Genomic DNA, 11,554 nt, shown 5'->3' on the forward strand with positions numbered 1-11,554 from the left:
CGTTATAATCTCATTTCATTCACTATTTCAAAGTAATTATTAAATAACTCTCCTTTTAATTAATTTCTAATTTTAACAAGTTGAAAATCACTTCAAAATTTTATACAAATTTATTTTTGCTAAGATTTTCTTTAGAGAATACATATATAATTATTTCAGAGAATATGTATAATATTAATATTATTTATCTAAATTTAAAGTAATTTTATACAAATTTATTTTTGCTAAGATCTTTAGAGAATACATATATAATAATTATTTTAGAGAATATATATAATTACTTTAGAGAGTATATAATTATTTTATAGAATATATAATTATTTAAATCATTTTATTTAACAATGATTTAAAAATAATCATTTTTAAATTATTGTCAAATAAAATGATTTAAAACCAAGCAAAAAAAGATTAATTTTATACAAGTAAAAAATAATGTTTACCACAAGGTTGCTCCATTGATGCCTGATGTCTCTCCCAGACCTCCTCCTTTCAGAATATGATTAATATCTCGCACAGGACACTCGCATGAAATACTAGCGAATAATAAAATATAATCGCACACGGACTATAACTTGAGTCTGATAACTTGAACGACACTCCCGAAACGTGCGCCGCGACGAACCGGCTGCGGTTCATTCATTTTCAAGTAAATCGGCGACGAGAGTACGTTAGCTTCCCCGTTGGAGTTTTACAAGAAAGAGAAACGATTTTATTGAATATTTAAAAATTTATCTAGATATATTACATTTAGATATATCCGAAAAATTTTTAGATACTTGAGCAAAAATGTTCTTTTCGTGTAAATTTCCTCTGAGTCCTTCCATCAAAATCATACCCGTGAGAGAGAAGATAATTTGAAAAATGTAATATGTATATAGTTATCATTTATATTATTGTGCAATCGGTTAACTTTTAGAAAAATGAATATCAGGTCTGCAATTCGTAATCATCGCGAAATAAAGTTAGAACAGATAAAAGATTAAGATTATAATTAAAGTCTAAAATGAAATAAGCTACAGATTAATAAAAAAGAGAAATGTTTTTTTTATTGTCGGTAAATAGCTCCAAAGTTACGATTAATTTTTAAATGGATTGTATAACGAAAGGTGCACAAAAACAAAAAATTAATTAAATTATTAAACTGTATTAATTGTGAAAGCAGGAATTGTGACCTTTTTGCGGTGAATATTCATATTAACATTGCGTTTTATGATTCGTGTGTGATACCGTTCGTACAGATAAGTAGCCGCGTGCCGTTCCTCTTCACATTTTTTTTGAAAAGTATAATCGCGAAAAATACTAGATATAATACGAAAGTTATATTTTATGAATATTCACCTAATACGATTGCTAGTATGATTAATTATTCAAAGTTTCGTATTATATTTAGCATCTTTCGTGATTACGTTTAAAAAAGGAATGTAAAGAAGAGCGACACGGCTACCTGCCTGTACGAGCTTCGGTAAAGGAATGACCGCACGGTAACTACGCATAAACATGACGTGCCGCTTCGTGCCACCTCGTGTTACCCTGTGCCTTCCCCACTTCAAGGTCGCGCGCCGATCATCTAACTGTCGAAATATTACCATTAACGCATATTACAAAATTAATAATCTACTCGTTACGTTTTAATATTCTTCAAATATGAATATTACACGATACTTTATTATACGATTTACGATTTTAGTTCTTGAATTCGTTACGCACACAACTCATCTATATTTTAGGCCGGTATTCATAGATATTCAGAACTTATATTTAAGACCGTCTTAAGTACATTTTAAGAAGTCACGAATCAAAGAGACGTATTAGTATTAGTGTCTTAAGACATTACATAGGATAGTCTTGAAATAAGAACCGACTATGAATGTCGCTCTTAGATATCTCTAATTTATATATCTGTAAATGTATAAAATGAATTCTATTTATATCCATTATTATATTTAGTCTGAATTGTTTTATAATTTAAAAAATGTTTGCGTTTATCTTCATTGAAGAATATAATTTATTATTAATGTTTATTTGAATGGAAATCATTAAGAGAGTAATAAAGAGAGTAATAACATTGAGATATAACTCTTAATACACACCTTAGTTTTTGAGCAACATTACTATTTGGGCATCCTTACATAATTAATCATCAATTTGCGTTTGTGAATATCTAATTTTCATAGATTAATGCGCGATATCCGGAACGATCGTATCACACATCCATCTCCCTCCGCGGTTGCCGAGCGAATGCCGAAGTGATGACGTATTCAACCACCGCGCCGCGCGGCACGCTTCCCCTCACTCTTCGGTTTTCGTTGTGCGACCTTTGACCTCGCTTTTCGCCGTTTAGATTTAAGCCAACTATTGCGTATCAAAAATATTAACGGTTTATTCAATTATTATTCGCATTTTGATAAACGGATATCATCGTACATTTCGCGTTTTGCTGTGTGGCATCTCTAACATTTGTTCAATTCTATATTATTTGCGCGATTCTTGTAAACGTAATTAGTAATTGTTCGCGTGAAGCATTTTTGATATTCCAACATTATGTCTTAATTTTTATTATTCTTTTAAACGATTCAGTATTAAATAAAGATTTATAATATTCTATACATTAATAAAGGTTGATAATATTCTATACATTCTTGATATAAAGATACATGCAAATTTTTTTAATGTTGCGAAACAATTTGCGCTAAATATAACTTTGGTAAAAAGTATTAAATATCTTGTTAACCATTATTTTTCAGTTAAAAAATTAATTTATGATACTATTAATTAATTTATGACACTATTTTTTCTTTTATGGTTTGGAATTTCAACTTTAAGATATGTTAAATATATCTTTCCTTTAAACATTTTTATTTCAGAGTTTTACATTTTTGAATGAAAAAGTGCATTTTTCTCATTTTGTTAACTATATTTAGTTACAACAATTTATATACATTTTGTTATAAACGTATAACTTTATACATATTTTCTAAAGATGTTAAAATATAAAAATCGTTTATTAATTTTTATATAACTTGTAAAAGTGATGAAAAAATTAATCCAGAACACGATCAAACCCAACGTATTTTAGAAAAATGAGTATTGTTGTATAGTTTATATCCATATTTTCAGAGGACAGTAGCATGCGGAAGCATTTTGCATTTACAGAAAGAAGACTCTCATATCCTCTCTCAACAGGCCTGCTGCACAGTTCTTTCATCATGGTAAAAAAGCTGCATAGCGACGTTATAATAATAAAATTTGCGTTAAGAGTTACAGAATAGATCTGCAGGACAGTTTCTCTGTGACTAGTGCTGCCATCCAACAAAATACTTAACAAATACTTTTTGATTAACAGTGGATAACTCAGTTATTATATAGGATAGCAAAAATTTCGTGAAGAACTGAAAAATTCTATATTTCATAAAAATCAATGATAAAATAATTGATATTTTTTTCTCTCTCTGTCTCTCTATTTCTATTTTTTATACCTAAAAAAAATATTTTTGTAAGTGAATTATTTTTATATTACATGCAATTCTATAATTTTATTATAAAGACTCATCAGTTTTTTTCATGATGAAGGAAAATTAATTATCGATAATGTGACAAACAATTAGAACGTGAGAGTTAGATAGATATTATTTAATTATTTTATTTTGTTCTCTCGTATTTCAGATATGCTTCTCTCTATGTTTTCGATGATACAGTATTTTATACACATTTCAGATTCCAGATTTATATGTTATCCTTGTTCTATTTAACGCGTCATGCAGATTGACAATACATGTCATACACGAGGAACAACAAATTATTTTTAGCAAAGCCGAACTCTGTCTTCCCACACTCAATTGTGCATTCTCGCGCAAATTATACTTCAGCTAACTATTCCTAAGCACGCTAAATATTTCTGAAATAGGTATTCATGAAAGATTTCTAACATCACCAAAAAGCATTCCAAGAGCATTCTGGAATATTTCTAAGTATTTACAAAATGTAAAAGCAATATTCAAATATCGATTAAAAATTCCATTTATAATATATTGTTACATATTCAAAGAATGACCTATATATATATATATATATATATATTCCGCAAAATTTTAATTTTGCCAGAAATTTCAAATTTAGTCGTCTCTGAATCACTTTTTAAACAAAATTTTCTTCTATGAAGAATACATAATAATTTTATATGCTTTTATCTTAGAGTCCAAAATTTTAGGACTAATTTTACACACGAAATAAAATGTCAATTGCTGTAAATTTCTGGCTTGCGCCTCGCACAATCACTCGACAATATATGATGTGGGTAGTTAAACGTAAGTGAGAAATGACAATGAAATCGATGTCGAAATCGACATTGATTCGATGTCGATTACTTTATCATTTCTCACTGGGGATCAACGGGATATAGCTACTCTTCCCTTAAAATAGTTAGAAATTTAATTTTTTTTCGATTTTAGTATAAAATTTACTGCAGCATTTCCTAATTTTACATTTACTTTAATTCTACGAGGATTTTTTTTTATTCCTTTCAGTCAATTCGAGATTTTTACGACTGTAATCTCAATAATTTGCTTCATTTTAGCGATCCTACGTTTTAATTCTAGATTGTAGTCAGTATATTATTGTTTTGAAATATTTGACACACTGAGTAATATGAATCGAGCTTTATGAATATTCAGTATTAATCCTAAAAAAAAAAAGTTAAATGAGGTGTCAACTTCGCGTGGCACCGTAAGTTTCAAGAAAAATTAATTTTTCGCGCGTATGATAGTATTAATAATAAGTACGCGTTTTATATACATATAAATTTCAGCGTTTAAACGTAATCTGTAATTAATCATATTTAAACCTTATTATTTCACAAACTATTGCTTAAAAAAATTTATAAATAACTTTTTTTATTTGATTTTTTAAAAGCTTTTTTCTCAAATAAAAATATCAGCATAAAAATATTACAAAGTAATAAAAAGATGTCTTTTTTTATATTTTTTTGATCCTCTATTAGTTTCTTTAAAGATATAACTAACCAAACAGATTCAAAGTAACGACAGAATAATGACATATAATATATGTACATTGGTATTAAGTCAAGAACGAGAATGTGTATTTATCCAATTTACGGATTTGACGCAATCAAACAATTGACGAACGCGCACAATACAAGGAAAACTCAACTGTGCGCGTCAAAATTGAATTTAATCATTGGTGTATGTATAATTTAGCGGATTTCCCGTATTTAATTGCTAAGCAAATACGCTGTAAATAAAAGCATATTTATTAAAAAACTATACATATTTTTTTATGTCTCCATGTAACAATTTCTGAAAAACTCTTGCTGCGGAACAAGTTAAATAATGAAATTAAATAATCGCTTTGGGGAGATGCAATATATAATATTGTTGCTTTTCATTAAATGATGACGATTTTTAAATATGGTTTTTACATATTTCTCTTTTCATTTTTTTTAAATACAAACTTCATGTTATATATATATTTTTATTGCATTTCTATGCAGCAAAGGTATATGTGAATTTACATAATTATTAAATCAACAGAACTATTTTTAAAAATTAACAAGTTGTAAAACTTACATCGATTCAAATAGAGCTATTGATAATAATAATCTCCAATTTTTTGAAATAAAGTGTCAACTTTACAGAGACTCAAAAACTACTGCTTGAAACAAAAATATATGTACACATGATTTTTTCACTTAATTTTTCGGAAATCTTAAGAAAATTAAAGAACCCAATTAAAATCGTATTCGTATATTGTCTTAATTATTCTATAATTATATTCACCTTGTTTCATCTCTCTATTCTGCATGGAAATTTAAATTAAATAGAAAAGAAAAAAAGGAAGTGAAATAGCTAGAAGAAACAACGTTGTTCTTTTTTTTTTCTGTCTTTTATTAAAATGTATGAATGCATTTATACATAATGCAAAAATGTGCAAATAGATTTCTAATAATTCTAATTACTTCCGCCACTAAAAAAAAAGAAATCTACTCCGTGGTGCATCTTCTGCACTTCCTTCTCTCTCTCTCTCTTTCTCTCATAGGTTTCGATAGTACCCGATCATCATCCGTCTCTTTTCGAGCGTTTGGAAGGGTAATCCAGGGTAATCCAGTGCAGCTGAGAGTGGCTACGAGGAGTGAGAGGGACAGACGACAGATACGCGAATCACGGAACGTCTGAGCGTCAGTCAGTCGCTGACAGTCAGAGATCGTTTATAGATAGTCCTGATCTGTCATTCGAGAGTTTAGTGCGGTCGATCCTGAGCAGAGTTGAGCGCGACGACGCGCGTCTCGCAAAATGGCAGAACGAAGTCGCGCGGGTTACCTCGCGCTCCTCTACCTGGCCTGCTTGGTCGCACAGATGGTGCGGTCGAACCCGGTGAACATCCCCCTGAACCGGGTACCGTCGCAACTCTCGGAGAAGGCGTGGAGAGCCCTGAACGATCACTCTCCGACGCATCACTTGTACGCGCATGGCAATCTAATAAACGCGCAGGAATTGGTGAGTCGTGTACCCACTCGACATTGCGCGACTTCCACGGAGATTCAGGATATTTCGGGGAAAATTGGGGGACGTTTCGATTGCATGCCCCCTTGCAGCGCTTTTGTTTTCATTTTTGACGCAGTCGTATGAGTGTCACGATATAGACAATGCTGACATGACTCAATGAGCTAATTTCTTTGTTTGGTGATGACAGCAACGAGAAAGACCTTGCTTACAAATATAATGCGTCTCAAGTTTGCAACATGTAGCGTTGAAAGGTGGAGGATAATTTTTTCTGCTGCGCAGTTTAACTTCTTCGAATAAATAATTAAATATTTGCAGAAAGTGAAGATGAGATTCCTATGAACATTTAAGGTCGTCAGATTATTATCGATGTGATGAAAATTAAATTGTGAATTAATTGCTATTATCAATGTGATGAAAATTAAATTGTAATGAGGTCAAGGATTGAGCAATTGGATTATATTATTATTAGTATAGACATAGTAATAATTTCTTTTTTCTTCAAAATAATTATTTGGGAATGTCACAAAGAAGTTTGATAAAGTTCTAAAGGTAACAAGATTTTTTTATTTTTTAATGCAGTAAAGAATGAATTATAAGTATTGCATGTGTTTGATTCTATTTATAGATAATCTTATGGCATGAAAGATATAAGACTCTAATCAAGGAAGATGTCAAGTAATTGCATGATTATAATGATTTTGATTTGTTTTCTTGGAAAGAACATGTTTAATGAACGTTCTTCTCTGAGAATCACGAGATGTTTTTATCGATCTTAAGGAGATATTATTTACTGAATTCTTTCGAGAATGCAATGTTTTACGTAATACTCAATTGATGTAAATAATTGACATCATTATTTAGAAAAAAAGAAATATATCAAAATTGCAATTTGTTTTTAATAAAGCTAAAAAATTGTTAACTGTTCTGCATTCTGTCATTATTTTATTTCCTTGATAAGGATGATATTAAGCACAACTGCTTCTGAAAAACAGGGATAAGATAATATTTCGTTTTATTTCTCTGATCATGTGACATATATATCAATATGCGTATTGCAAATGTATTAATGCGTGTCAAGGTACATACGTTTCTATGTATATATTCGGACGCAATGATAAACTGAGATAATAACGGTCTGGGTTATCAGGCCAAGTTGTACTCAGGCCAAGCTGAAGACTTAGCTAAAGAAATGTAGAAACTGATATTACTGCGCAACAGATTTTAAGTACACAATATTATGCTTTCTAGTTTCAACAATAGAATAATTGCTGCAATAACTAAAATTGTAAACAAGATTTATTATTTTAGTCAATAATAATGATATCAATAAGTCTGTTTAGTTTTAAGATAATAATTTGCGTTTCATTTCTCATGTAAATAACTTTATTATTATTGCAGGATGAACCACCTTACAAAGTATACAAATTCACGTACGATTTGAGTCCAATATGTGGAACAGAGTCCTGTCCTAGGGAGGCCTGTACTATTGATTTGAAGCAAGACGAGTACGGCGACATAGAGACACTGAATGATTCCATTCAGTGCATGTACTTCTATCCAGCTGATGCGCAGAATGATATGTCACAGGAGCAGCAGAATTATCAGGAGCAGGAGGACACTCAGGTCACTCAGGAGAATCTGACCGAACAAGTGAACAATAATCGAAGCGTGGAACTGGATCACGAGATTCAGGAGACTGGCGATGAGAACGTTAGACCGTTCATTGCTATGCGCGCTTCTGGGAACAACTATTGTCCAGGTTGTCCGTACGAGTTGAATCCGAATCTACCAGGTCTCCTAGCCTTCGGCGACCAAGCATTGAGATCAATGGACGAGCAAACCACGAGCGATTACAAGCACAAATTAATGAGCATCGTAAGAGTCACCCGTTCGGTACCGGTCTCATCCAACGTGATAGAATATCAGCTGTTATTGCTGATAGGCGAATCTGAATGTCTCAAAAACGCCTTAGAACAGGAGCAAGAATGTCCATTGCGAACGACCGTTCCAACCAAGTTGTGCTTGGTCACATTCGAGCAACGACCTTGGCAACAGTCATCCCTCAAAATTACTAAGAACAACTGTACAGATTCCGAGAACATGTCCAGTACCATTTACCAAACGCAGAGATCAAATTTGGAAAGCGAATCCTTTGTGACAGTCAAGTATACCGAAGGACAACCGTCCCACACTGAGATGGCCGATGTGTATGAAGGCTTGAAGGAAATTTTGGATAATTATACCCTCGCGCCTTCGACTCCCTCAAAGGAACCCAAGGAAGCTGAAGTTACAGAATCTGCTATTATGAAGATAGTATTGAATAAGAGTCAGGACGACGAAAAAATCTTGGGTTTTACGGACAAGGCAAAAGAATTCAAAGAATTTTTAGAGGACTTTGATCTACCTGTCAAAGTGGAAGATGCTACACCCAATACAGATGGAGTTATGAAGGAAGTCAAGGAAGAGAAATTTCTGCGAAAGAAGGTTTCCGTGGAGGATCTGAAACTCGAAAAGATAAAGGACAGAGGAAACGTTAATAACAGAAGGAAGCGTTCGGAGCCTGTTCCGAACTTGGTTGGTGCTCCCACAACAACGTCCATAAACAATCCTGATGTTCAACTCTTTGCTCAAAAAGCTTTGCAAAAAGTTTCCGCAGAATCAGACAGTCCGAACGAGCCGCTCATAGTAGAAATCACCGAGGCGAGTGTCCAGGTGGTCGCTGGTAAACTTTACAAGATCAAAGCCAAATTGGGCGATAGTGATTGTTCAAAAGGCGTCAAGGATAATTGCAAGTTGCTGGAAGGAAGCGAGGTGAAAGAGTGTCTGATAGAGGTGTGGTCGCGACCATGGCAAGATAACGGTTCACCTGAAATAACGGTCACGTGTCCTCCCCCAGAAAATAGCAGAAGGAAACGGTCCCTGCGCGGTATTAATTACAGTAAAAAGATGCTGCAAATTTCCGAGGACATGAAGGCCGAGCGGTTATTCGACAACTTTGTGACGACTTACAATCGGACATACTCCTCGTCAGAGGAGAAGAATCTGCGATTTAAAATATTCCGCGAGAATCTCAATTTCATAGAGATGCTGCGTGAGAACGAGCAGGGAACCGGCATCTACGGCGTAAACATGTTCGCCGACGTGTCGCAAAAAGAATTCCGCACACGTTATCTTGGTCTACGACCCGACTTACAATCGGAGAACGAGATACCTCTGCCTAAAGCTGAGATTCCTGATATCGATCTACCACCCAGCTTCGATTGGCGACAAAAGGGCGTTGTGACTCCCGTGAAGAATCAAGGCCAATGCGGTTCGTGCTGGGCCTTCTCGGTGACGGGTAACGTCGAGGGCCAATATGCAATCAAGCACGGCCAGCTGTTGTCTCTATCCGAACAGGAACTGGTAGACTGTGATGATCTTGATGAAGGCTGTAACGGTGGCCTACCCGATAATGCCTATAGAGCTATTGAGCAGCTGGGCGGTCTCGAACTGGAGTCAGACTATCCGTATGAGGCAGAAAACGAAAAGTGCCATTTCAAGCAGAATTTGGTAAAGGTAGAATTGGCCTCCGCTGTCAACGTCACATCGAACGAGACGCAAATAGCACAATGGTTGGTGCAAAACGGTCCAATCGCCATCGGCATTAATGCTAATGCCATGCAATTTTATATGGGTGGCGTCTCGCATCCCCTCAAATTCCTGTGCAACCCCAAGAATCTGAATCATGGCGTGCTAATCGTCGGATATGGCACAAGTCGTACGTATCGCATTAAAATACCTTTCTAATTTAATATTGATCACTTTATTATTGGAAAGACAATAATTAATTACTTATTTAGAATACTAAGAGCACTGAATAACAGTTTTTAATATTTACAATAAGCAATCAATTACTGCCTTTCATTATAAAAAATTATAAATTATAAATTAAATTGGTCAGAATCAGATTTCTGTAAAGATAGTTTTAAACACGGTTGAAAAATATTTGAAAAACATAGTAAAAAAAAAGTAGAGCTCATATTGTATTTTCTTTTCCACAAAGATTCAGAGGAATTAATTTTAATTATCATCTTGGATATTTATGATTTTACAACTTAATAATCTGATATTTTTGTATCTATTGCTAATACGTATATATATATATAAAACGTATATATATATATATATATATATATATATAATAAACAGAAGAGAGAGAGGAGGGGAGAGGAGGGAGAGAGAGAAATCAAGAATACGTATTTTACTAAAAATCAACGTTTTTAAGAGATGCTACATTTTTTCATACATCTTTTCGAAGGTTTATAACTTAATATTAATATTGAGTGCGATGTATATAGATGACATATATTCAAATATTCTTTCAGGCTATCCACTTTTCCACAAAAACCTACCGTATTGGATCATTAAGAACAGCTGGGGAAAATCTTGGGGCGAACAGGGATACTACAGAGTTTACCGCGGGGATGGCACTTGCGGACTTAACACGATGGCCTCTAGTGCCGTGGTTGTTTAACGCTGCTACGTTAAATAAGTTTTTCATGACAATTAACTTATAATCGTTTTAAACGAAGTTATACATTATACATACATATATATAGAGATATCCTTTTCTACTAATTAATGTCGATTTTGAAATTGTATCCATTCGCTTGTCAAAGATTTAATGAATGCAGCTTGATCACATTACCACTCTACACTATGTATTATAGTATTCACTCAATGACGTTCAGCTTATGCAAATATCTGGCAAGCGGATGAATCGTCTGGAGCTAGTTAAGTATGTGTTGTGTAATTTAAGCTAAGTTCAATTTTTTGCATATCTATATATTAGGAAAGAAAAACGATGTTCAAGAGAAAATCGTTTACGACAATCCTATTCTGTTGAAAAGATCGAAACTAAATTATATAATTCGCTAATGTTTTGCAAATCTCTTTATAAAATAATACGGATAATATATATATATATAAATATTTAAAGTATGTTAAAATATGCTATGATGTTGAAACTTCAGCAATAGAAAGTAGTTTTAATTGCG

The 11,554-nt window shown here is 33.1% G+C and overlaps 1 protein-coding gene across 1 annotated transcript; it reads left to right on the top strand.

Annotated features, from left to right (window-relative positions):
- Window positions 1–6,305: 6,305 nt before the first annotated feature.
- LOC105620305 lies at window positions 6,306–11,311 on the top strand. The gene is made up of 3 exons (XM_012201809.1): window positions 6,306–6,509; window positions 7,917–10,275; window positions 10,883–11,311. The coding sequence occupies exons 1-3, from the start codon at window positions 6,306–6,308 to the stop codon at window positions 11,029–11,031; spliced, it is 2,712 nt and encodes a 903-aa protein (XP_012057199.1). The 3' UTR covers window positions 11,032–11,311.
- Window positions 11,312–11,554: the final 243 nt, after the last annotated feature.

This window comes from Atta cephalotes (genome assembly GCF_000143395.1).
Source record: "Atta cephalotes unplaced genomic scaffold scaffold00025, whole genome shotgun sequence".
Classification (NCBI taxonomy): domain Eukaryota; kingdom Metazoa; phylum Arthropoda; class Insecta; order Hymenoptera; family Formicidae; genus Atta; species Atta cephalotes.

What these genes read in the sequence shown, in the direction of transcription:
- LOC105620305 (XM_012201809.1), top strand. Translation starts at nt 6,306, where the DNA reads ATGGCAGAACGAAGTCGCGCGGGTTACCTCGCGCTCCTCTACCTGGCC. An exon ending in TAATAAACGCGCAGGAATTG is followed by an intron (nt 6,510 to 7,916) that starts GTGAGTCGTGTA and finishes TTATTATTGCAG; the next exon opens with GATGAACCACCTTACAAAGT. An exon ending in CGTCGGATATGGCACAAGTC is followed by an intron (nt 10,276 to 10,882) that starts GTACGTATCGCA and finishes ATATTCTTTCAG; the next exon opens with GCTATCCACTTTTCCACAAA.